The sequence below is a fragment of the Panthera onca genome, chromosome A1 (genome assembly GCF_046562875.1).
Source record: "Panthera onca isolate mPanOnc1 chromosome A1, mPanOnc1 haplotype 2, whole genome shotgun sequence".
In the NCBI taxonomy this organism is placed as follows: domain Eukaryota; kingdom Metazoa; phylum Chordata; class Mammalia; order Carnivora; family Felidae; genus Panthera; species Panthera onca.
In genome coordinates, this window is record NC_138339.1 from 230,298,275 (window position 1) to 230,325,996 (window position 27,722).

At 43.0% G+C, this 27,722-nt stretch overlaps 1 protein-coding gene across 1 annotated transcript in view; it reads right to left on the reverse strand.

Moving 5' to 3' along the window:
- B3GLCT (beta 3-glucosyltransferase) overlaps positions 1 to 27,722 on the reverse strand; it is a 109,831-nt gene that overhangs the window by 57,714 nt on the left and 24,395 nt on the right. Inside the window, exons 5-8 of the mRNA XM_078435753.2 lie at positions 15,120 to 15,196; positions 14,557 to 14,668; positions 8,370 to 8,506; positions 826 to 889 (exon numbers count right to left, since the gene is read on the reverse strand). Coding sequence (XP_078291879.1) covers positions 826 to 889; positions 8,370 to 8,506; positions 14,557 to 14,668; positions 15,120 to 15,196 — 390 coding nt within the window. The remainder of the gene's footprint in view (positions 1 to 825; positions 890 to 8,369; positions 8,507 to 14,556; positions 14,669 to 15,119; positions 15,197 to 27,722) is intronic.

A 27,722-nucleotide genomic window follows, 5' to 3' on the forward strand; every position in this document is an offset into this window, starting at 1 on the left:
TGACTTTTCATTAAAAATATCTAGGCAGGCCTGCACTTTCAATTAATCGTTCTTTCCTTTCTATGGGAGAGAAGAATGATTTTTTACATGTATGTTTCTCCTCAAATAGGCTATTTCATCACATTCCAACACCTGAGAAGGTAAGGTGCTGCGAGTGCCCTTATTTGCTCCTGGCAGCTTGCCAGTAGCACATGTCAAGGTTGACCCCACCGTCCCAAGTACAGATTCCTGCAGAGAGAAAGGTGGGGCCGTTTTAGGCAGTGAGATGCGCCTGTGAATGAAACCCACAAAGAAACCTTCTTAACAATGATTCAGGAATGATTCATGATGGGACCCCTGCATCTAGGACGACGGGTCACAGATGTCCACTAGATGCCAGGGGTGCTGGGGTCCATCCAGGCTGGCATGCCGCAGCTGCCTACTTAGGGCCAACTGCCTCAGTTCTGCCCCAGAGGGCCAAGGACAGGGACACGACCGAGGCATATGTACGACCAAAGCACCGAATAAGACCAAAGGTACTTTTGCGACATTTGTGCATGTTTTTAGAAATCCGCCTCTGCACTCATCCACCTAGCTTTAAAAAAAAAAAAAAAAAAAATCAAGAATCACAGATGCAACCTTTTCCACTGTTCCTTCTCCACCTACGTGATGAAAGTGAGTTTAAAGAGAAAGACCTAATTTGCTGGAGAAGAATTACCTTGGTGGGGAGAAAATGTATAAAAGCATTGGGAAGGGATGCGCTGGCAGGGAATCAAAAACACCTTTTATAGCAAAACACGTGAATTCTCAGTTGCTACAACTTGTAAAAAAGAAAACAAGACGTACCTCATGTTTTAAATCTATCGTGAAGTCGGATTTCAGGGATTCACTCCTTAGCCTCTTGGTAAGCCTAGAAAACAGATACAATTTGAGGCCGTTTTCTTTTTTGTAATCAGAAGAAGCATCGAACAAGAATAACACATTCTCGAGACCTTCTAATGTTTGAAAACAGATACAAGTACACACTGTAACATAAAGTTAAGAGTTTCACATTCCCTTGAGGCAAAGCACTTGTGGAAATGGAATTATTTGTTGACCAGGAAACCAACACAAGCCTTTTTGCAAATGGAACATTCATTGTTTCAACATCTGGCAAATAACGTAAAATACACTATAATAAACTAAATGCCTTAAAAACAAAGCCACAAAGTTTGGTGACTCCTGATAACCTTAACACCAAATACTGACAGAGAAAGAGAACAAAAAAGAAAAAAAAAACTTGCATGACAGAGAAACAAAAGTTGCTACTTTTCAGTCTCCTTCTTTTAATAACCCAAAGAAACTACAGTCTGTGGAGTTTTTAGGGGGGAGAGAGAATGTGGTTTCAGGAAAGAAGAAAAAAAAAAAAACCATTTCAAGTCCCTTTCTTGGTTAAAGGGTTAAAGAAATCTTCAGCAGTCCTTTCGGTGCAGGTGAGAGCACCACCGGTGCCCAGCTTCCCAGTACCGACCCAGCACTGTACCCCCCCACCCCTCCAGTGCACACCTGCCCACGCCTCTCCTGCTGAACATCTGCCTAGCACACCCACACCCAAACCTTACCTGGCAAACCTTTCTTCCAGATCAAACTCAAGGGCACTTTCTCTGCAGAACTTTGCCAGACTTGCCCACCAGCATAAGTGGAAACTTCCTTTGCTCCCAGAATAGGAAGGAAGCTCCATTACTTTGATCACATGTGTGACATCCTGTTGTGTATAAGTCCCCTTCTGTGCCACAGCTTCTTTGTATGGCCAGCACCGCCCGCCCACCATGCCTGGCCAAAAGGAGCACTCGGGGAGCTGCCTGAATGAATGAGGGCAAGATATGCTTTGATTCCAAGCTGGTGGGACGGAATTCCGTACGTAACCAGACCGCTGAAATACATACGGTTCTGTATTTGTGACAGGGCTAGAGACTAGACCATCAGTCTCAATTACAACCCCCCTAACACATATTTTAACTGGAGACAAATCATAGTGATTTTTAAAGGAAAAGTAGTAATAAGTGTCAAAACTCTTTACTGAGTTTTCAGCCTCATTGAGCCACAAAGATTTCTTTAAAAATTTACTTCTAATTCGAGGAAAGATAAAGAAGGACACAGGTTATAATTTATGTTTAGTATTAAAGCATTTGTCTCAGGGTGGATACTAATGCAGCTCGGCAGCAGATAGCTCCAAAAGCAGCCCACGGAATCTCGGTCACATTCCTGTGCAATTCCTGCCCACAGACTTGTCCATAGGAGTGGGTGAGGACACGTACAGAGACAGCATTCTCAGATATACTCCCGATAGACAGTGAGAGAAAAAATTCTGCCCTGGCCTGGGATCTTGTCCAGTCTAATTTGTGCTCAGTTCAAGCCAGTTTTTGACTTTGGAATCTGGACTCCTGCTAAGTGCCTCCAAACTCTGATCAGATCACCTTCATACCTGGGCTTACTGCCACAGGCAAGGGACACAGAATTGTGATAGGAACCAAATGGCATGTGACATCCATTGTTAGATGGCCATGCATGACAGGCCCCTTTTTACTAGACAATAAGTACCTCCGACTTGTTACCCTCAACATGCTCTCTACTGTTTTGGCTTTTCAAGTCTGTTTCTCATTCCATTCTTGAAAATCTGTATTTGGGGGAAATCTCAGAGAGGCAAAACTTGAAGGCCACTGATAGAATTTCTTTAAGATGAACACTGACTAATCTGAGGGTAAACAGATATATATACATTTTTTTTGTTTTTTTGCTTGTTTGTTTATTTATTTAGAGAGAAAGAGCACGAGCAGGGGAGGCGCAGAGAGAGAGGGCGAAGAGAGAATCCCCAGCAGGCTCCGCAATGACAAGATTATGACCTGAGCCAAAACCAAGAGCCGGACGCTCAACCTACTAAGCCACCCAGGCACCCTGTATACTGACATTCTGTGGCTACGTCCAGCAGCCCGTGGAGTCTACCATAACCTTAAGTGATGGTTACCTCAACATCACCAACTTCATGTCAATGAGTCGGTCTCGTGAGCCTAAGTCGGTCGGTCACCTTGAAAATATGGTCAAGTCCTAAAAGCGTGCAAGGCATTCACCTAACTTAAAAGGCAAGTCCTAAAATGGGAACTAGGTTTCACTTTTCTATACAAGACAGCACAAGGGTTTTCCAAACGCTAAGTGCAGTGACCAACAATACCAGGGAAAAAAAACAAGGGCAGAAATTCCAATTACTTTGATAAAATACTTCCTCATTAAATATTCAGTTCCTGGAAAATAGGACATTTGATATTCAGCTTGCCTATTTTTAGAAGGCATTAAGTCATGTCCCAATAATACAGCTCTAAAGACACAACCACCTAGACTTGAAATTTGCAACAGACAGAGGGCCTCTTCAACTTCAAGTTCCTAGCTGACTTTTACAGTCCCATTCGTGAGCTAGTCAAAAGAGCAAACTATTGAAGGAAATCTAGGTAAGTTTTACTGGTGGAAAAACAACAGAAGAAAACAGTAACAGTGTTCTGTAAAAACACCTATTTGAAAAGATCGTCTTATTGTAAATATCTCCAAAACTGCAAGTACTTTTTTATCGATGCTATTGTGAGAAGATCACACAGACGGATTACCAGGAAATGTTAGGCAGTGTTAATCCAAAACTCACTAACGTGGGATTACTAGGGCAAATGTTTTTGGTGGGAAATAGTCTATAAAAGTGTGTGTCGTAAAATGTTTTTAAGTAACCAGTTTTTCTGATGACTGGAGCAGGAGAAATACTTAAGCAACGGTTAACAGTTGCCCTACCTACCGAGTGGGCCATAAAGTCAAGAAAAGGAGACAAAAGGTGGAGGGGGGGGGGGGGTGCGACTTCAGTTAAGCGTCTGACTTCAGCTCAGACCATGATCTCATGGTTTGTGGGTTTGAGCCCCGTGTCAGGGTCTGTGCTGACAGCTCAGGGCCTAGAGCCTACTTCAGATTGTGCGTCTCCTTCTCCCTCTGCCTCTCCCCTGCTCTCTCTCTCTTTCTCTCTCAAAAATAAATAAACCTTAAAAATTAAAATTTAAAAAAAGGAGACTCCTGTAGCGGGCACTGTTGATTGCCTACACAATATAGGAGCTTCCTCTTCCTTCTTCCTAAGAGACTTCTCATTTTGATTAAATTATTGAGCCCTATAAATGGGCTCCAGGGTCAGAATTCGTTTGATCCCAACCGAAGCACTGAAATTCCCTGCAACCATTAATGGTCCAGGAGTTGGTACATGCCTAAAGTTGACCCCACCAACTGCGAGCAGACAAGATCCAACTAGAGACTGAAGATAAGCACTTACATTCCATGGTTAGAGAGCTTCTTCACTGCTGAACATAAGATATATATACAGAAAGCCCTCTTTGCCTTGAAAATCAACAAAGGGAACCAGATTTAGGATGAACTGATGATGTATGTGGTTTTAGGATGCTGTGTACTAAGCATGAGAGAGACAGAACCAGCGTCCTCAATAACAGGGCAGAACCCCTACATCGGCCAACATAGACCTCACCTTCCAGTTACAGTAACGATATCTTCTTAATCCAGCATGCTAACTAATACAGTTACTAATAACAGGGAGAAGCAGCACATTAGCTTTGGAACTGGGAGAAAACAACTGGGAAGATCCAATTTTGCAGCCAGTGGGGCTCGTTGATACTTTATGCCTCTTTCAGTTCTAAGAATAATACCGGGTTCTTAAAGAATGTATAGAATCTCCTATGAGAAAACCATTTCTAAATAGATCTTGGCCACAAGACAGTTGCTATGCTAGATGGGTTACATTATATTTTGTGTGATTACTTGCCTGCATCCCAAGAGAAAGGAAGTATGGTAGAAGACACCACTATGGCAGAGCCCACGTTTTTGTTTTGTTTTTGTTGGCAGGGGAAAGGGAGGGGAGGCACACCAAAGACCATGGATGTTAATTAACCACAAACACTGTGCAGCTTGTTGGCAATCGTCCAGCGTTGTAAAAGCAGACGACACGGAATGCAGAAGGCTGACTGGTGCCTTACTCCTCTATCATGCCAGAGTTACGGGGGAAGGGCTGGACATTTCCTGAACTTGAACAAAAGACCAGCCTTTTGGCCCCAATTCCCTTAGCCGCAGTTCCTTACATACCCCACTGCAGTGGGGCCCTCGGTACTCAGAGTAAGCTGCCACTTGCCCATAGATGTTTTCAGCGACTTCGTCAAGAGGACGAGAGAAGCACGTGCCCGTGGGACCACCTCCACAGAACACCAGGTCATCCATAACATAGTCTCCCCTTAATAAGACCAGTATCTTGGCTAGTGCAGAAACTGGAGCACCGGTTCGCAAAGGCCCTGGCAGTGAGTCAGTGGTGAGCATGAGGTAGTTATGAGCGTAAGCCAGAGCCAACAGAACCTGCCAGGGCTTTGGCTGCCTCTACATCTTATAAGCAGTGAAGCCGGACGGCAGAATTCACAGACCCAAGAGGTTTTGAAGAACAGGTTATGCTTTATTGCCTGCAGGGCAAGCAAGGAGTTGGGCTAAACGGTCCTTTAAGAGGATTCTAGGAGTCAAATATGGTGCACAACAGAGACTACTTTCACTCACGTGGTTTAAAAGTAAGTCAAAAGGGGGGCGCCTGGGTGGCGCAGTCGGTTAAGCGTCCGACTTCAGCCAGGTCACGATCTCGCGGTCCGTGAGTTCGAGCCCCGCATCAGGCTCTGGGCTGATGGCTCGAAGCCTGGAGCCTGTTTCCGATTCTGTGTCTCCCTCTCTCTCTGCCCCTCCCCCGTTCATGCTCTGTCTCTCTCTGTCCCAAAAATAAATAAAAAACGTTGGGAAAAAATTTAAAAAAAAAAAAAAAAAAAAAGTAAGTCAAAAGGAAAGCAATACTTGGGGCGCCTGGGTGGCTCAGTCGGTTAAGCGTCCGACTTCGGCTCGGCTCATGATCTCGCAGGTTGCAGGTTCAGGCCCCGCGTCGGGCTCTGTGCTGACAGCTCAGAGCCTGGAGCCTGCTTCAGATTCCGTGTCTGCCCCTTCCACGCTCATGCTCTCTCTCTCTCTCTCAATAATAAATAAACGTTAAAAGAAATTTAAAAATTTAAGAAAAAATAAAAAGGGAAAGCAGTACTTAACAGTTATTGATTACATCTAACTCAGGAAAAGGTGAAGTGCATTCCGCATCAAGGCACCACCAAGGTCCTGGCTAGATGGGCGAGGGAAAGAAAGTGAAACGATAAACTACCGGATTTGTTTCCCAGATGAGTGGCTTCCTGGATCGGAAGGGAGATATGAGGAGAGGGTTATACGGGCTTCAGAGAGATGGTTACAGCCCGGGCTTGCTGCCCAGGGTCACAGGTCTCTGGGTTTCTCTCCAGCCCTGGGAGAGGAGTGTGGCGTCTGCGCTCGGAACAGTGCACCGCACAGGACAGGGTCAGCTGTACTTGTCCCTCTCTCGGGGGACTTGGTCCTCCGGGAAACAGAAGACGACAGACTGACGAAGAGCTTCTGAGTCACAAGTCGGAGAAACCACAGCCACCAGAACCTCTGGAGAGAAGGCAGCCCCCGTAGTTCCAGGCTCTGAAGCCACAGGGTGAGGACAGACCCAGGGGAAGGCGACCGCCGGGGCGAAGAGTCCCGAAGGCCCAAGGAACGGCCGAGGGGCTGCGGTGTGCCACTCGTGGCTCAGGGAGCTGAACTGGGCCCAAACACAGGGCTGCAGGACATAGGAGAAGAGTGTCCTGGGGGCTCCCGCTCTTCGAGCGGCAGCAAACCCAAGCTGAATGAATTTGAGAATAAAGATGACCCTGGGCCGCTGAAACGCAATATTTTCCCCTCACCCCTGCAGAGAGCGCAGAGCAGAGCCAGGCCAACCAGTGCAGGGTGAGAAGGAAATGACAACTCTCTCTTCTCGTTGCCCCTCCCCTCCTGCCCAGGCCCTCCAAGAATGGGGCCGGGAAAACGTTATGAGCCCTCCTAGGCATGCCTGGCACAGGCTGGGGGCAGGGCGTCCTCGCCCGGGAGTCTCAGGACGGGTCTATGGGTCACACGTTTTAGTCGGAGATAACAGAATCCACTCTGGCCAGTTTGGGCACAAAGTGCACTTATTAATGCATATAGTTGGCTGAATTACTGGACAGTCTGAATAGAGAGGCTCTAGGCTGAGATCCCCAGAACAACCTCCAGATTTATACTCCAGAAATGGGTCGTCAAGGAGCTGGGGCCTCTGCCACCGTCAGGAAGTACCGTCTTGGCTGCCAGCCCCCAAAGGACTCCTCCTCTGTCATGACCTCTCAAGCCAAATGGACCACCAGGCACCGTCTCCTTCCCCATATGACTGAGTGCATCTGCCTAATGGAGGCCATCTCACTTGGCTGCTCTCTAGCAGCAAGGAAGGCTACACAACATGGAAGTTTCGTTGTTACTGTCCCTTTGCGGATTCTACATTGGGAAGGAGGGTCTTACATCGTTTAAAAAAAAAAAAAAAAAAAAAAACAAAACAATAAAACACTTTCCAATGTCAAGGGAGGAGTCACCAAGCGTTGGCCAGCCACAAATGAGAAGGTAGGACTACCGTGCCTACCCAGCCCACATCCACCACGGGCTCAAAAGGTTTCTGAGACTCTGAACCCTAAAAACAACATGCCCAACGTAAGAAATAACAGAAACCCTCCATCTTTGAAGATACAAAGGCCACAACCGCTTTACCAACTTTCTCTTCCCTAAAGAACAAAAAACACATAATAATTAATCTGAAGCATTCAAATTAAAAGCCTGTCAACAGTCATGGTTCTCCTGAATTACAACTTAATTATCTTTCCTTTTCACCTTGAAAAAAAGCATTATTGTGATTATACACACAAATATCTGGGCCCGAATAGCTATGGAGCCTCTGATTAAGTGTCCCTCTTGCCCGGCCCATGTTTAAACGTGTGTACCCACGCACATAATCTGTCATCAGCTCCCACCCCGGGCAATGTTACTGATTCATCTTCTTCCTGACAATCAAAATCACATCTGTAGCTAACCAGGTCCATTAATAATAGTAATAACCCCTCTGGGTGTAGAGTTCTCAGAGTACTTATGTGCCCTCCCTTGGTCCCACAATTTACTATTCACCTTATTTTGCAGGTGAGGAAGAGGAAATAAGGAAGGGGTGAGTCATCAGTCTGAGGGCACTAGTAAGTGACAGAGCAGAAGCAAGAACCTCAAGGTTCCTCAGGCTCCTGTTCCAGGTCCTCCCGCCCCACCACACACTGTCTCGGGCTGCAAAACTCACTTGGGATCCATCAGTTACAGGACTCAGTGAAACAGAAGTTGAATCGCGCACACACACACACACACACACACACACACACACACACACACAAAGTCTAGTAAATCCTTACTTGTTTACAAGTGGAATACTAAGAGCCCAGCCAGCAGCGAAGTCTGGATATTTAAAAACGGTAGGATTTTCAGAAAAGGCATAATGGTGAATTATTGTAGATTCTTCATCATGTAATGCTTTTCCTAAAAACCATTCCTGTCAAATAAAGATATAAAATGTCATTTTCTTAAAAAGCCATTTCGTATAGGACCAAAAACAAAGTCACGTCATTAATTTTAGCTAATTAAATCCTCTGGGCGATAGAGAATTAGCACAGATTATTACTTTCTAAAGCATTTTAACAAAAATGCAATACTCTATGATAAGCAAGATGGCATAATCTTTACAAAGAGAGTAGCTTAGTATATTAACAGGATCAACGAAATGGTATCTTTATGCCATAAACATGTAGAAGTGGTATTTTATAGAAAATTCCACATCAAAATACTATTAAGGCAAAGAAAACAGTGTTCCTTTATGCCATACTGAGGTCTGCAAAGGAGAATCTGAAAAATTCCTTCCAGAATCAGTGCCTATTTTATTCATTTATTCATTCAATTAACATTTAACATTTATTCCACATCACGTGAGAACGCAGCTTATGCAATAGTGGGGACACAGAAAATAAGTAAATAAAGCAGGTTCATTTGGTGACTGCGATGTGCTATGAAAACAGAGTACCCAGGGACTTCCCGGCAAAGAAAGGGAAACCTCTCATGAGCTAACATCTGAACTGAGAGTAAATAATACCAAAGGGCCAGCTATGCACAAATCCAGGGAAGAGCCATCAAGGCAGTTAATACACAGTCCCAAGGTGAGAAAAGCTTGATACCTTAGATAAAAAAGGAAGTCCAATGTGGCTGGAATACAGTGGGTATGGGGAAATATGGTATGAAAGACAAACTCAGGGGACAGCTGAGGGTGCATTTTAGACGCCCATGGAAAGCAACACAGACTTTACTCAAAGTGCGGTAGAAGACTTACACTTCTGGCCACAACAGAATAGCCTGGATCAGACCTGCTCTCCCACTGAGAGCAAGTATTAAAGCTGGAGAAAACAAACCAAATAATCACGGGCATCGGAAAACAAAGACAGAGAGTAGATGAAGAAAAATATCCGAGAAAGAAGGGAAGCCCATCCATGGGAACCCCATAGTCACTCCCTGCAAGGAATTTGCTGGTTCCCATAGCAGCCAATGGCACACAACAGAAGGCAGTAGCTGGGACCGTGCAGCCTGCTGGACTGAGACAGAGGTTGAGGCTGGAGGCTGCCAACAAGGTAGAGATTTAAGTGGATCCAGAGAAAGGAGTCCCAAATTCTGCATATGATTTCCCTTCAACTCCTAGGCTAAGAAAAAAAAGAAAAACAACAACAACAAAAAAACATAAACAAACAAAAACCAAGAGAAGAACCAAGTGGAAAGCAGCAGTAGAGGGCCTAACTGCTGACCAAAAGCTCAGGTGCAGGATCTGCTGGAAGAAAGGGATCTAGGAGTAAGGGCAGTCTGTAAATAGACCTACCTAAACACAGTCTACAACCCGGAAAAATATTGCTCGTATAGAAAGGAGTATCATCCACAGCCTCTTCAATTTTTCACATACGGTATCCAGCATTTAGGGGAAAACTACCACATGTGCCAAAAAAACAGCACCAGAACAAAAACAGAGAGAAATGAGATGCACAGATAAATCAAATTCTTCAGTTATCAAAAAATAAGTAGTATTCACATATTTAAGGAAATAGATGAAAAGATAAAGAATTTTACCAAAGAGCTAGAATAAGAAAAAAAGTCAAATGGAAATTCTAAAACTGAACACTGCAACTGAAATTAGGAATTCAGAGGATATTAGACATAAGAGAAGGTAGGATTAGTGACCTGGAAAATAAGTCAGTAAAAAAAATCCAGATTGGTGTATAAAAAAGAAAAAGAAAGGAGGACAATACAGAAAAGAGCATAAAAGCAATATGGGACAGAGTAAGAAGGTCTAAAACCCATGAAAAATTGGAAGACCAGAATAGGGGGGGTAATAGAATGAAACTGAGTCAACATTTGAAGGAATACAGCCTTAGAATCTTCTAAAACTAACAAGAGTCATCAAGCCGTAGATTCAAGAAGCCCCCTAAACACCAATAAAGATAAGTACAGAGGAGGCCACAGAAGCAGGTGGTCAAAAAAACCAAAGATACAGAAAATCTTAAAAGTAGCTTGAGGGGAAAAGGGTGGACACATTTCTTTTAAAGGAACTAAAACAAGGCATATGGTTGAATTTGTAAGAGAAACAACAGAATGTGAAAGACAATAGAACGTCTTTACAGTGAGAGAGGAAAATCACTGCCACCCTAAAATGCTGTATCAAGTGAAACCATCTCAGCTGGAGGTGGAGGCTTTTGAACAGGTGCGTGGTATGATCTGAATGAGAGGCGAGATTATCAGGATTATTAGGCTAGATTATTGAGATGCTAGCTTATTAGGATGGCAAGAGTAGAAACCAAGAGGCCAGTGAGGAGACCCTAATAATTGTCGAGGCAAGAGAGGATGATAGCCTGGACCAGAGAAGTAGTATTAAATATGGACAGAGGAGGAAAGAAAATGTATTCTGGAGGCAGACTCAATGGAATATGCCAACACGGGGTTGAGGGAAACAGAGGAATCAATCACGAGTCCTAGGTTTTTTTTTTACAGGAGCCACCTGGATGGACCATGATGCCATTTCTGAGGTGAGGGAGACTGAAGGTGGGAGAGGTTTAAAAGGGGCATTAAGAGTTCAGTTTTGCACATGTTGGATTTGAGATTCCGATGAGACAAGCGGAGGTATGAAGCAGGCAGTCTGACACAGGAGCAGGCCACGCATGGCTCACTCCCTTGGTTCCTTCATATGCTGTTCAAAAGTGACCTGATCAGCAAGGTATTCCCTGAACATCCCATACAGAATAGGTCAGCCCAACCCCATTCTATCCCGTATCGCTCTCATTCTGCTTTCTTCTTCTCCGCAGTTCTTATTACCACCTGACACGCTGTCTGCACTTTCGCTCCTTGCCCATCTCCCCTGCCACAAGCTTATTCCCCTCCTTGTGGACACGGAAGCTGTCCATTTTGCTCACTGCTGTATCCCCACCAGCATACCTAATGCGTAATAAGTGCTCACCAGTTTTTGTTAAATGAATGGAGCAAGCCCAAGAAAGCTTCAAAAGGCAACTACCCTATTAAAGAAGCGAAAGTAATTAAACCAAACATCCTAAGTCCTAAATGCTTTGCATATTTTCTCTATTTCAACCATCACCACCTCACTCTCGGCTCCTTATCAGAAAAATGAGAGCAGGAGGGACACGGTATTGTTTCTTCTGCTTACGGGTGTGTCCCCAGTACCTCCCAGGCTCTTGGTTTCAGTCAATTCAGCAACAGGTCCTAACTGAACACATGTAAGCCATCAACAAAACTGTGTGTGAAGGTTACAGAACTACATCATGAGCTTCTTCCTGATGCTTTATGGAGATTTTAAGTCATCACTGGGCAAGAGGGATAATTATAAGGCAAATGGCTTTAGCTTAAGATAGAAAATTCGTGATCCTTTTTTAAAAAATCAATACTATAGCACTTTATCAAACTGCTAAATGTTACCCAACGTGAAAATCATCACATTTAACCTACCCTGTCGATATAGCTTGTTTAAAGAAAATAAAACACTCCAGGAGATTTTCAGCACCTTTCTCACGAACCCTTCACTGTTATAATCTCCTGTTGCAAATACAATTTTATGCAGAACATGTTTCTATGTTTTAACTCCTAATGGCAGTGTCCAGCTATTATCTAGTATATAAGGTTGTTTTCCAATATTTGGAAAGGGAGGAGATACTGTAAACTAATTTAAGGGAAAAATTAATATGGAATCTGTTGGAAAGGGCACTTCCCCTATCCTTCTTAATGATTTTCTTAATAGCTTCATAATAAAGACAATTATAATCAAGATAAACTGTAAAAGAATAACTCAGAGAATGTTCTATAAGTATCAGAGAATTACTCTTTACCAGCACCCTGGTTTCACCTCTATTAAAAAAAATGTCAAGACATTTCAGCAAATGCATGCTCACATTAAAAGCATACGGCAGGGAAAAAAAGAAAAGAATCCAGCAAGACACAGAAATTTATAGAAATCACCTGGAAAGGCAATTTAACAAAGATTAATTACTTTAATAAAGATCAAAATTTCTCATTTAAAATATTGTATAACAGCATAAATTTGCATAAGAATGACAAAGATATGGAAGGGGAAAAGACATCAGAATCCAAAAAAAAAAAAAAAAAAGGCTGATGCTCTAACACACGACATAATTATTATTTTAATAGAGTTTATTTGTGTCACTAGCAAAGCCAGGTTGGCTTTATGGCTTTGTTTCTAAAATTTCAAATGGTAGGGGGAAAAAGCACACTGGTTTGAGCTAACTTAAACATTATGTAATCTTTATTTCCTAATGCTAGTTTCAAAAGAAATAAAGCATCCTAGATTTCTTTTTTAAAGGCTGAGTTCAGAAGAGAGGAGGAAAGCATCTCATTTTACCTCTGTTCTGTACTTGCTTTTCATGAACTTGCTTTGAACTTTTAAATTTATCCTTCCAATTTTCATTAAAAAGCACAGTGAGTCACCATCTTCTGCACAGAATTAGAGCTATGGATAATGGAAAAATAATCTCCAGGTGAAATGAACACTAGGAGGAGATTAAAACTCCTATATCCTAAAAAACATTTGGGAGTTTTTCTCGAGTCAGAAGGAAACACAGCAGCCTAACAAATGTTTTACACGCAACATGGCCAAAGTACATGGATGCTGGTTAGCATCATCTGAAAAGACGGGATGAGACGCATTCGTAATTCTCTTCTCCTTCGAACGATTTTTCTTTTTAACCCGACAACCTGCTCATTCAATTATGTCTGTATCTTCCCAGAAAGCAAAAGCACAAAAAGGTACCATAATGGACCCTTGCGGCTTTTAAAGAACATCGAAACCAGTGGTTCTGTTAAGGTAACAAACTTTCCGGTGTTTGAGAATGGTCACTGGTGCCCAACATCATTCGTCTACATCAACAAACCAAGCAGACACCCAAGAAGCCACTTTTCCTTCCCCACTCTCATTAAGCCTGATTTAGTTCGGGAGTGGGCACCACAAGAGGGGTGGGGCAGGCATCCAGTGGTACCCCAAGGGCCCACTTCTGTTTATTCCAAGTTTAAAGATTCCACGTGGTGATCAGGGTATAACCCGGGCTTCTCCAAGAGAACTGCAGACCTGAGGACTCTCGCCATGTCTCCAGGACATCCTCCTGAGACGCAACGTGGGCCATCAGGAAGGCGGCCATCACGGGGTTATTCAGCCATTCACAAATACTCACTGACCACCCATTACGTGTCAAATGCTCTGCTCAGTGCTAGCGACTTAGAAATAAACAAGATCCACTTGCTATGTCGTATCTGCCCAGAATAAAACAAAACCTGACAATATGAAAGATACGGATATGGAAAGCCACACTGAACTACTAACACAAGATGCCCCCGTTACCTCCAGACCTTCGCAACTTTTGTTCCCTCTGCTTAAAACACTCTCTTTCTCTCCTGTTAACTCTTACTCGTCCTACAGGACTCAGATTAAAGTTCACCTCCTGTCGTGACCCTTCCAGATTAGGCTGGATGCCCTGCTATATGCTTCTAACAGCACCCTAGGCTTCCCTGACTATAAGCCATCTCCCTTTTCATTGCTTCTTTAATGGCTTGTTTTCTCCCTGTCATTCTGTACCAGCCATGTCATCAGGATGTACATCTGTCCTAGCCCCTGCTGTCATGGTGCTTGACACACAGTTGGCAACCAAGAAATACTCCCATCTAAAATAATACGTGGTCATCGTTGGCAAAGAGAAATAAGCAATTTAAACTTATTTCTTAACTCTGGGTTATAGCTTTTTAACTCTCTGAAATTGCTAACACCTATAAATAGATTGGTTTCATTTAAAAAGGGTTCCTTATAAGTTCTATCCCTCTGAAAGCGACAGAAACCTCAAAGAGAAATGATTCAACACTGCTTCAAGACAGTCAACTGTTATTTCATTCTTTCTCATTTTAAACTAAGTGGTTTTATTAGATTGGCAAACCTCTTAAAATTAAATCTTCTCTTAAGCATTTCTTCCAATAGATAAATACTGGTATTGAAATCGTACTCACCTTGGATGGGTCATATCTTCTGAGTGTTTCTAAGAGTTCTGGAATTTGTATTCTTGTCTCTTCTTCACAGAAGAAAATCCATGATGAATTTCTGCTATACGTTACAGAAAAGCTGACAAAGAGAAATAGGTTATGGTAATCACTTCTATAAAATGAGTTTATAATAAAGTTTAAAACTGACAAGCAGGATGAAAGACATAAAATGGCAAGAAATCTAGATTTTTCCCCTGTATTTTCCTTCAATGTATAGTTTCAAAAGCCAGATACTAATAGTTTATCAAACAGCTAGAATTCTTAAATTCTCTCTGTAACCCCACCAGTCCAGAAGGGAGACAATTTTCAAATGTAACTATCAAATATATCAACATTTTATCTTTTAAGAAAGCAATATATTTAAAAATAGAAGCCATTCACGGTTAAAAGAATCAAGAAATCTGGGTAACGTAGTAGTCATAAAAAAACAGAGTTCAAATTCTCTTGACTCTGAGGAAAAACACACTCAATAAGAGGAGTGAACGTTCAGGTGGAAACGTCAAACTTCACACATTTCAAATTAAACATACTGTGGTAACAACGGAAGTATGGTCCATGCACCCTCCTGCTTAGACATCTGATGAAGAAGGAGGACTCTTGGAAGTTCCTGAAGAAACATTATCAAAGAGAAGAAATAAATAAAAGTACGATATGATCACTCTGATTAAAAAAAGAAAACACTCAATTTCTACATGCAGGTTATTTTTAGAGACCTGACATTTTACTCCCCTAACTACTTTCTTTTTTCTTCTCTTCAGGAGCTACTAGAAACGAAGGATGTTGGCTGGATCCACACAATCTCTTTGTCATCCAGGCATAAAACAGTGCAGAGGGCCTCGAAGAAGGGTCTCCACTGGTACCGGAGCTGACCTGAAATTTGCAGACTCGCAAAGGCGACCGGGAGGGAAGAGCCCAGAAGCAACCAGGCATAACGCAGAGGCACAGAAACAGATTTCACCGTGTAGACATCACAGGTAGCAGATGGAAAATAAAACCCTTCAGCTGAACAAAAGAGTATATATAATATCCCATTTATCTCATGGAAAAAAAAAAAATTTAAGTGCCCTAAAAAAAGCTAAAACACCATGGTAAGTAAGAGTTTGGGGTGTAAATCCTAGAAATATAATCCTTAAGTACTCAGTCAATGATAGTAATGATAGAATTTTAAAACTTACAAACATAGGAGGAACTAAGATTCAGAAATAAGACACAACTATGGTTAAATATGCATAAACACCAAGAGAGATTAATATGATTCAGGCTGTGAATGTCAGCTTTGAAGTAAAGCACTATTCAATATATTTCACGTTATCACAAGCCCAAAGTCAGCTATATAATACGCTTGAACACCACCCTCCCAACAAACTTTAGTATATTCTGTGTTTTATTCTATTTCCTGGTAACTGTTGCAAACAAAAGACTTATGTAGAAAAGAATTATTAAGAATAAATGCCTAAATATTGGAACTATTACAACACTAATGTAGATTCCACACCAGCCTTTAAGTTCATATAAAGAATGGTTTTCAATATAAATACCTGGAATTATCAAATAAAGCTTCACTTATTTTATGTAGTATTTATTTTAACTTTCATGTTCAAATATGAAATGCAAGAACAGTAATGAAAGGTTAAGTCAGACTAACAATATGGCATGTCAGAGAGAAAAAAACACCCGAAAGGCTGAATTAGCAGTTAATTACTCAGTAAAATTCAGGGCTTTCCTGCTGTTGATTATGAATTATGCAGTAGTTTCCAGTGACTTTTAAGAAATGGCTATATATGTATTATATATATTTATACCACATGTATATTCATAAGGGATTATATAAGAACAGAAATCATGTGTGAAGAGAACTAATATTATTAATAGTCGCATAAAACTTTCAAATAACTATGGCAGCATGTTAATACGAACCAGCCAGAAAAGAAACATAGCAAATACTTTAAAAGGCTTTATAAGAAAATAAGTAGCGAATGAGCTATTGTGTAACAACTGAAAGTGTAATAATAAAGACTTCGAAACAATGGAAACGTCTTTATGTTAAATGGAAAAACAGACATGATTCTAAATGCGTAAAATAAATTCACATATGAACAGAGACTAGGAAGGAACCAGAAAAATGAAAACATTTGTGTCAAGATGACCAAAGTATTACATCGATGCTTTTAAAATCCTTTAATGGAGTTAAAACACAGTTTAGTTTTAAAAATTTCTTGAGGAAAAATGAATACACCTCCAAATTCTTCCATACAAGTCCTATCCTTCCCGGTTATGGGAAATAATATAGGTGATGTCACCGGGTATCACAAAAAGGCTGTCAAAGGGCACCTTCCCGGCAAGGATGCAAAGACAGACTTATGAATAACCTCTGTCACAACAATAAAAGTGAAAAGGCAAAGTCTTAGCACAAAGGAGCTAAATTCTACTCTAAAATGAACTCTATGGATTACTAGTGGATTACACTAGCGAATTATAATCATCCCTGTCTCCATTCTTTTTTGTTTACTGAATCGTATGCCTGGGTTTCAGATCTGTTTCAGTCAGTGAACACAAAAACGGCAATCCAGCTTTCTGTACCCATCCCACCTCCAAATAGAAACATTCCAAAACCTAGGGGGCTATGTCGATACCTGTCTCCAAAGGTGTGTGAATGCCCTTGTCTCAAAAATATGTCTACCATAACATTCAGAAACCTGGTCTCAGCCACATGCAGAAGGATGAAACTAGACCACTTTCTCACACCACGCACAAAAATAAACTCAAAATGGATGAAGGACCTGAATGTGAGACAGGAAACCATCAAAACCCTAGAGGAGAAAGCCGGCAACAACTTCTTTGACCTCAGCCGCAGCAATCTCTTACTTGACACATCTCCAAAGGCAAGGGAATTAAAAGCAAAAACGAACTATTGGGACCTCATGAGGATAAAAAGCTTCTGCACTGCCAAGGAAACAATCAACAAAACTAAAAGACCACCAATGGAATGGGAAAAGATGTTTGCAGATGACATATCGGACAAAGGGCTAGTATCCAAAATCTATAAAGAACTCACCAAACTCCACACCAAAAAAACAAATAATCCAGTGAAGAAATGGGCAGAAGACGTGAATAGACACTTTTCCAAAGAAGACATCCAGATGGCCAACAGGCACATGAAAAGATGCTCAATGTCACTCCTCATCAGGGAAATACAAATCAAAACCACACAGATATCACCTCACGCCAGTCAGAGTGGCTAAAATGAACAAATCAGGAGACTATAGATGCTGGAGAGGATGTGGAGAAACGGGAACCCTCTTGCACTGTTGGTGGGAATGCAAACTCGTGCAGCTGCTCTGGAAAACACTGTGGAGGCTCCTCAAAAAATTAAAAATAGATCTACCCTATGACCCAGCAATAGCATTGCTAGGAATTTACCCAAGGGATACAGGAGTGCTGATGCATAGGGGCACTTGTACCCCAATGTTTATAGCAGCACTCTCAACAATAGCCAAATTATGGTAAGAGCCTAAATGTCCACCAACTGATGAATGGATAAAGAGATTGTGGTTTATATACACAATGGAATACTACTTGGCAATGAGAAAGAATGAAATCTGGCCATTTGCAGCAACGTGGATGGAACTGGAGGGTATTATGCTAAGTGAAATAAGTCATACAGAGAAAGACAGATACCATATATTTTCACTCATAGGTGGATCTTGAGAAACTTAACAGAAGACCATGGGGGAGGGGAAGGGGGGAAAAAAAAGTTACAGAGAGGGAGGGACGCAAACCATAAGAGACTCTTGGATACTGAGAACAAACTGAGGGTTGATGGGGGGTGGGGAAGGGGAGAGAAGGTGATGGGCACTGAGGAGGGCACTTGTTGGGGTGAGCACGGGGCGTTGTATGGAAACCAATTTGTCAATAAATTATATTAAAAAAAAAAAAAAAAGAAACCTGGTCTTACCTCTCGATTAACCCAAGACCATTTCAATTATAAACAAATCTTCATCCACTAACCCCCAAAAAGGCCCAAGAGCTTTTATTCTTGTTTTTTATACACACATATGTGTATATGTGTGTATCTATATACAACGTACATGCACATGTGTGTGTGTGTGTATATATATATATATATATATATATATATATATATACACACATATACATATATCCTGTGTGTGAATATGGATGCACACATGTTCACGTGTGTTAGCACTTCTAAGAAAAAATAATTTTTTTAAGAAAAAATAATTTAAAAGGTCACAATAAAATTTTCCACCAAATGATCTTCTCTCAGTTTTGACTACTCAGAATTGTAATAATTTATGCTCTATTTGTCTGTTACAAATAACACCACCACCAGATTTAGACCTCCTTACAGGTGCCATATCACCAGCTTACAGCACTTTCGTACACAATGCAAGTTTTTTAATATGTAACTGGGTGGATGACTACGAGAGTTTTCAAGTGAAATATCAAGGGGAAAGAAAATAAGAAAATGCTGCATCAGCAGAGCCATTTGGAATAAAAGCTACAGTAAAGGCGCCCACGCGTGCAGCACTGCCTGCCGTCAACCTAAAGGATGCCTGTTCACCAAACAATGCTACTATTTCAAACCTAAAAGGTAAGGCAAAATTGTGTCAATAATGAGACAATGAGGGGTGCCTGGCTGGCTCAGTCAGTGGAGCGTGCGACTCTTGATCTCAGGGCTGTAGGTTCAAGCCCCACGTTGGGTGTAGAGATTACTTCAAAATAACCTCTTTAATTAAAAAAAAAAAAAAATGAGATAATGCCATAAGAGAGGCAGGCATAAACGGGCTACAAACAGGGCCTACTGTGGGCAAATGACAGAAAAGGGAAAGAAAATGAAAAAACTGACCACAGTTCACCTAAACTGCTTATATCAACTCTACTCGTGTCATTGAACCCGTCTGCCATTGCTTCCAGCATCTACCGGTCCCCTAACCAGTGCTTTGAGGTCAGAAAGCCCACTGGACATGCCGTCAGTGCTTCCTTTGAACGCGTTTTGGATCAAGGCATATGTTCGCAGTTAAAGCCCCTAACATTTAAGAAGAGCAAACAAACACCTTCAAAACCAACGCTCCCATTCGTTCCCTGGCTCTGACACAAACCCATTGCCTTCGTTTGGCAAAGGGGTTCGATTCCACGGCTGAGCATCCTGACAGTGATCTGTGAATGGAGATGGCCCTTCATTCTTGATATGGAAGCAAAATCACGAAAATGTATGTCTAGAAACACGAATAGTATGAAAGAACCAACATTTAAACATGGACGAAAACAGCTCAATACTTTAACCATCATAAATAACTTCACCAGGCAAAGTTGGTCTTGAATCACTTTACTCTTCGAGCCTGTGTCTGGAAAGAATTCAACAAATTTAAGTTCATGCCACCAGCCTTTTCCCTTCTCTACGGACTGTTTCCCAATATTTGTAACTTGCCCCTACCTTAATTCAGAGTATAAACCTAGCAGAACAGGAGTTCATGGTCCAATTCGGTCTCAACATTCAGACCAAGTACTAAATCTGAAAGCAAAAGCCAAGGCTTTTGTTCAGTATTAGGCAATCGTTCTGAAAGACTGAATCCTGTTTTAAGACTGATTCCAGTTCAACTGCACTTCCAAATTCCAACTATTATATAGCCCTTAGGCACTGAACTGAGCTTTTAGACAAACACACGAATTATGATGAAAATTAACATCTGTTTATTGTTATGAGAAGGAGGTATATCTTATAGGATGCTGATAAAGGTGTATGATATGCTGGTTGGAACACATATCAGACAGATTTACTAGTCTTTAAAAATCCGGTATTCATTTATGAACCAGTAGATTATATGTGATGCTGTAATAACGTGTCTTCCAGGAACCTGAGCCTATATTTAAAAAACATATATATTTTTTTTCCAGGTACCTGTCTTAATCGCTATCTTTTCCTCACAAGAGAAAAATATTACCTCGTTATTTATAAAATTTATTTTTATTAACTCTTTACTTTGAAATACATTACTAAATACATTTTTATAGCTCAAATAAATCTGTGTTAACTAATCATTCATTCACGAAAGGCAGTACAGCTGAGTATTTAAGGACCTGATTTCTAGAGCCAAGGTACTTGCATCAGAGTTCTTGCTCTGGCTCCTCTGAGACGTGCAACCTTGAGCAACTTGTTTGCCCTGTCTGTGACTCTGTTATCTCATCGTTCGTGTGGGGACAGCCACGGTCCTGGGTACCAAGGAAGTTAATACATGCCACACATTTGGCACGTGCTGTGCACGTGATGGTTAATATAAGCATTGATTTGACAATATTTGTTGCACAACTACTATGTGCCAAGCACTGTTCTTTTTCTTTATTTATTTTGAGAGAGAGAGTGTGCTCAGGGAAAGTTGGCTGTGCTCACTGCTGCGCTGCCCAACTCTTGTCTCCATCTGGTACCCAGACCCTGGCCCCACGTATCGTATCGGAGATCTCACCAGTCCCTGCAACCCCACCTCTCTAAACATAAACTCACCCGTTAGCTCCCAGAGGGGCTCCCTTTTCCTTTTATTCCCTCTTTCCCGGACACCCGGTGAGACCCACGATTACCGGCCACCCTCAACGGGGGTCCCCCCCCGGGGTCCCCCCCCCCCCCGTTGCTGCAGGCAGGAGTCTAGCAAACTCTTCACTGTTTGTTCGAGGCTCAGGCTCAGTTCAAATGCCACAACAAAGCCTTCGCTGACATTTCCAGGCGGGGCCGGGGGCCTCCTTGCCGGTGTTCTGGGAGTGTGGTACCGTTACTGCTTCACAGGGCCACATGCAGCGTCTCCCCTACTAGAATGAGCCTCCGGGAGGTGGGGGTGGGGGGGGGGGCACAGGCCTGCCGTCTACACCGACTCACCCACAAGAGGCCACCCTGCTCGGCATCGCCCACCTCTAGCACCCCGTCCCCAAGCAGCACTTACCTTCTCTGCACACTTGCAGGTGCTGGCCCTTAACTTGGTCCCCACCGTACAGCTCTAGCCACTGTGTACCAACATCACTACCAAGTCAGTGAGCTCTAAAGCGACCGACTGTGGGCCCCTGGCTCCAGACTCAGTCCCGCGTGGCCACATCTGACTGGCCACACTCCATCACGGGCTGCCCTCCCCTGAGCTGGGGAGACCCAGCATCTGGCCTCTGATGTTCTTGCTGGGCCAAGCCCCCGGCTCCCACCGGATGCACACGGGACAGTGTTCTCCAAGACAGGGAAGGGGTTCAGATGCTACGCAGCCAAAAGGAGACAGATGCTCCCAACATGGCCTCCTCCACAGTGCTATGAATTCATAGCTGCTCAGGAACTGCCCCTGAGGCAATGGGAGTCTCACTGTCCTATTTTTTCCTGGGGCGTCTTGCCCAGGTCCTGGCTTAAAGTAAGTTTTCAATGAGGATTCAGTAAATGAACGGATGAATAAATTCTTACTCGACGGCAACGTCATAAAGTCTCCAGTTTAATAATTAATGTGATGTCTTACCACCTATCAGTTAGTACAAGAAATGAACCTTTAGTAGGTAATTAAGCATCCAGCCGCTCTCTCCTCAAAAGAGAACTTTAGTGGTAGCCAGTGACACTCCCAAAGCTAGCCTTTCAATGAAGGACCTCATGCTGTCTCCTGGGCAATAAAAACATTTCTAAAAGCAGGAAATGCAAAACTGTTGTACTCAAACTTCCTCACACTGATCTATGAGAGGTTTTGCTCTGGCTTTCCTGCCTTATCTCACGGAAATGAGGTTTTTCTAAACTAATGAACCAAAGAGACTAACTCTCCTCAAGAAAATAGTGACCTACAGGGGCACCTGGGTGGCTCAGTCGGTTGAGCGTCCGACTTCAGCTCAGGTCATGATCTCACGGTTTGTGGGTTCTAGAGCCGTGTCAGGCTCTGTGCTGACAGCTTGGAGCCTGGAGCCTGCTTCAGATTCTGTCTGTCTCTCTCTCTCTGCCCCTCCTCCACTCACGCTCTGTCTCTCTCTCCTTCGGAAATAAATAAACATTAAAAAAATTATTAAAAAAAAAAAAAAGAAAATAGTGACTTACAAAACTTTCCACGAACAAGGAAAAGATATCATGTATTCATTCAGGTTGAGATTCATCCAGGTTTTAAATAAAGTTTGTACGGTAAAAGAAGGCAATAAAATTAGAAGGGTCTGTTCTTTTCGAAAGCTATTTAGTTGGGGGTGGGGAGAGCAGAGAGGTTTCTAAGCAGCTGCTTCGGCTCCATTTGTCCCAAAGCAGAAAATATAACCCAGCATCTGCCAAATGTAATGTATACAGCTTCAACATTCCCCCACCCCACCCCCAGAAAAAACTCATAAGCATGTCCCACCTCTGAACTTTCTTTTCTGTATCTGCGGGTTGCCTTAAAAACAGAAAAATAACGTACCTGTACTTCTGCCCATATTTGTCTCTGCGAGAACTCGGGACTCCCCTGTCTCCTGCACTCACCCCTACAGGGGCTGACTTCCCCACTCCCCACTCAGAGTGGTTCCCCAACCAAGCACGACCCTTGCCCTGTGCTATGTGTGGCTGAGCTCACACTTCACAGTCTTCAAAGCAGTGTCTGAATCTTCGTTTTACTGGAACCTACTAAAAACGCCATGATGATGCTTTGTATTCTGTCCTTTATTGTTTCCAATCTAATCTTATTTTGGAAATTCCTTTGGAGAACAATACTGGTTTCTGTAACTTTAGGCAAGTGTTAACACCTAAGGCTTCTGAAGCTACTATAAAAATGATCATGGTCCAGGATCCCCTGGGTTTCCTGGATCCCAGGTCCCAGAAGGGAAAAGATGACTTTCAGAGGACCGCCTCTCCACCAAAACATAAACACAAGGTACTCCCAGAGTGTCTTCATCAGAGGCTAGGATATGTTCCCACTTCAAGTAACAAATGTGTGTGTGTGTGTGTGTGTGTGTGTGTGTGTGTGCGCGCGCGCGCGCGCACACCCACAAGTATTTTCACACAAATGTCCATTCAAAAAGGAAGTTTCTTAGGTTCAAAAAACAGAAGTCAAATCATAACACACACACAACACAGATGCTATGCACATAGTAGGCATTTAACAGGAAATACTGGTTTCGTCTCCCGATTAAGAGATTTCCTGATTAATTAACTTCCCGATTCACAGACTGTTGCACAGACTCTCCGTATGGGTTTCTGTCAGCCTCACCTCCACGTGGCTTTTTGACTGGGCACCTCTTTAAAGAGCCAATCTTTGGGTAACTTCACATTATCCTTCCATCTGTAATGCAGGGAGGAAAAAAAAAATCTAAGGAAAGAAAAGAGCACTTCTTCAAAGTCTGTACCCTCGTATCTACAGATCTGCATTTAGGAACCCCCTATTCAACCACATCCCCCTTCTCACTGACTTTATTTCCAATCTAAAAAGACCACTCGCTACACGTCCCCCTGTGAACACATCTTTACGCATCACCCAAACTGCTCCAAAAATCCCAGCTGCCACCTGGCATCTTAAAAGTAAGCCTTCCTGGGGCGCCAGCGAGGCTCAGTGGGTAAAGCGTCCCACGTTGGCTCAGGTCATGATCTCGTGGTGCAGGGGGAGGGAGCCTCACGTCGGGCTCTGCACTGACAGTGAGGAGCCTGCTTCAGAGTCTCTCTTTCTCCCTCTCTCTCTGCCCCTCCCCCACTCACGCTTTTTTTTCCCTCTCTCTCGCTCTCAAAATAAATACACTTTAAAAATAATAATACTAAAAGTAAGCCTTCCTGACAAGTTGTCTTTGTCTTCCAGTTCCAGCTTCCATGCTCTGCACGGACATCCCTCCGGCTCACTTTCCCCTTTCTCACTTTCCTCTCACGTGACTGGACACACCTTCCATCTTTGTCCCCTCAGGCTTCACGTGTACAAGGAAAACATTATTAACGTGTGCTTTTTACATACTGCTCTACGGCTTTGATGGCCTCAAACGGGCACCATCGTTCGAAAGGGCCCTGCGTATTGTCTAGAGATGTCCTGTTACATTCATAAGTACCCAATACAACCACAGATGTCCAATTAATAGTTGTCAGATATTTTTAAATGCTTATCTTGGACTTCTCTTACCTACTTAATGATACTGTCGTTTCTACCACGAAACAGGTACCATCTACCTCGTGAGTGCCGCAAAGAGCTAGCGTACCTTCTCGAACCCTTCACTCCGTGGCAATCAAGAATGGCACTCTGCTCAGAGACGAGCACTTGGTGAAGTCTGCAGTCTCAGCGATTAGGAGAAACACATAGCTATAAACCACAGAGCCATGATAAGCTGCATCGTAAGCGTCAACACTGGAGACGGGAATGATAACCCACGACGACTCGAATTATTTTAGCCGCAACCTCCCAAACAGCACTAAGTTTCAGACGGAAAGTCAGTTTAGGCTCCTGGTTTTATATTCACATTTAGATGCATGAAAAATGTTTGTGTTTTTAATAAGACCTCATTTTAGCCCCTTGAGGCAAAACAGGCACAGGTAATGACTTGCCAAAGCAAAGAGAACAGCTAGAAGCAGATGCATAATCACAGAAACCATTAAATTTTTGCACCTTAATTTTTGGCAGATTTTGCAGTCAAGTGCAACCTGACAAGAGTAATGAATAAACAGCAGTTCTAGACATCTGGTAGTGTGGGAGGAATAGATATTTTGGGCTATCAGATAAATATTCAAATGATAAAACTTACTGTTGATCCCTCCCTCGGCAAGCAACTTTTGTGAATGCTCATGGTGGGCAAATCTCTGGGGAACCTGAACACTGCACGGTCCAGATCCCAAGTGACACGAGGGCCCCAGACATGCTGTTCAGTTAGAGGCACGGCGCACGCCTGCCAAACCGTGGGACTGACCCCTCCACGAAGGAGCGAGCAAGCTCCCCATCACAGTGCTGGGGAGGTCCTGACAACCTCTGTCTTAGACTCTCCTTTTCTCCCCTCCCATGGCTGATGAATTAGCTGTCAATTCTTTCTCAAGAATATGTCAATTTCGAAGAACAAGTCCCAGATCAATTTTAAGCAGGGAACCATACCTGCCTCTTAAAGGGGCTTTGCCCCACCCCCCCGTGATTTGTGCATCTCAACATTTAATTCTCTGAATTTAACCTTATTGCTCAGTGTTCATGTAGTTCTAGATCAGGCGAGCTTGCCATTGCCCCAAGTATTGTCTGTAGACCCTATGTTAGCTGTCAACAAGTCTTTGGATCTTTAAAATTCAGCTTTTTTTTTTTTTTTCAACGTTTTTTATTTATTTTTGGGACAGAGAGAGACAGAGCATGAACGGGGGAGGGTCAGAGAGAGAGGGAGACACAGAATCGGAAACAGGCTCCAGGCTCCGAGCCATCAGCCCAGAGCCTGACGCGGGGCTCGAACTCACGGACAGCGAGATCGTGACCTGGCTGAAGTCGGACGCTTAACCGACTGCGCCACCCAGGCGCCCCTAAAATTCAGCTTTTAATCACATACGTGGCATAAAAAAAAAAAAAAACCCTATAAGGAGAAAAAATGAACCAATATCAGGTCCAGTTGCAGCCTCTAAAATCTTTCTGGCCATTTCAACTACGAAAAGGCTGGATCTTAGGAGCAAACTAAATCCAAGTGTTAAAAGTTTTGTCAAAACTACCTCAGTATTCGTAGCTGACTTCCATCCTAGGAAAGAGTTTCAGAATAAGAAAAATAGACTACCTTACAATTAAAGGGAAGCTTCTTTATTGCTTTAGTCTAGACTCCATTTATTATCACAGAAATCAAATGCTGGAAAAGAAGGGTTTGCTTAATGATGTTGCTTAATTACGGGTCTTTAAACGTAAAACCAACATTGCCACCTAGTGGCAATCGAAGGCACCTACTAAACATGTCTAAACTGCAAACTGTAAACGTAAAGGACAATAAAAATTAAGTATAAGCAAACTGAAACACAAGCATAAATTAAAGTGCTAGAAGAGGTATATACTTCAGTGAAATGGAACTGCTTTCTAAGCTTTAAAAGCTGAGAAAAACGTATCCGTGAAAATAACCGTTCCTAACACTGTCGGTGTGTGGCATTACGCTAGGTGCCGCAGGGGGAGACAAGAAGAGGTACAGTGGTCTTGCCTCCCTCCAGATTCTGAAGGCAGGACAGATGCCCAAGAGGAGAAAGGGCACTGCGGGGGAGCCCATGTGGAATACCAAAAGAGCACCCCAGAAAGTAGTGGATGAAAACAGCCGTCATGGTAGACCAAGGTTACCAGAGAAGACACAGAGGAGAGGCTGTCAAAGTAACAATAATAATATTCCGCCTTAAAAAGGAGGCAGGGGCACCTGGGGGGGCTCAGTCGGTCGAGCGCCTGACTCCTGATTTTGGCTCAGTTCGTGATCTCACAGTCGTGAGGTCAAGCCCCGAGTCGGGCTCTGCACCGAGCGTGGAGCCTGCAACTCAAAAGGGAGGAGGCCCTGTCACAGGCTACAACATGGATGAACCTCTTGACAACATTACCACATTAAGTACAATAAGCCGGTAAAAAAAAAAAAAAAAAAAAAGACAAATACTGTAAGATGCCACTTATAGGAGGTACATAGAGCAGTCAGATTCACAGAGACAAAGCGGAAGTAGGTGGTTGCCAAGAGGTGAGGGAAAAGGAAATGTACAATTGTTGTTTAACGGGTATGAAGTCTCCGTTGGAAAGACAAAAGTTCTGGAAGTTGGTTACACAACGTGAATGTACTTTACAGTACTTAAAAACGTTTGCGGGCAAATTTTATGGTTTTTTTTTTTCTTACCACAATGAAGAATAACAATAACAACAGCATCTGCGCCGGCAAAGCACTCTGGGTGTGGATGCCTCCCGAGGTAAGTGCGCAGGCAGGACAGGCGCACAAGACGAACCCAGTGAAATGGACGTTTTGAGACCCTCAATTACAAGCTCTGTCTTGGGAACAGGGTAGTATTGATCGCTGTTTGAAAGGCTATTCCTTCAGGTTCCCTGACATCAGACAACGCACCTTCTGTGTTTCACGCATTCCTTCTGTCTCCCCAGAAACTGCTCCCACTCTGCCAGGCCCCCAGATCCCGGTTTTTCCCAGGCTCCCACTGCTCCCCTGAAAGCAGCACCTTCGGGCTTTCAGCTACTACCTGGGTACGTTCC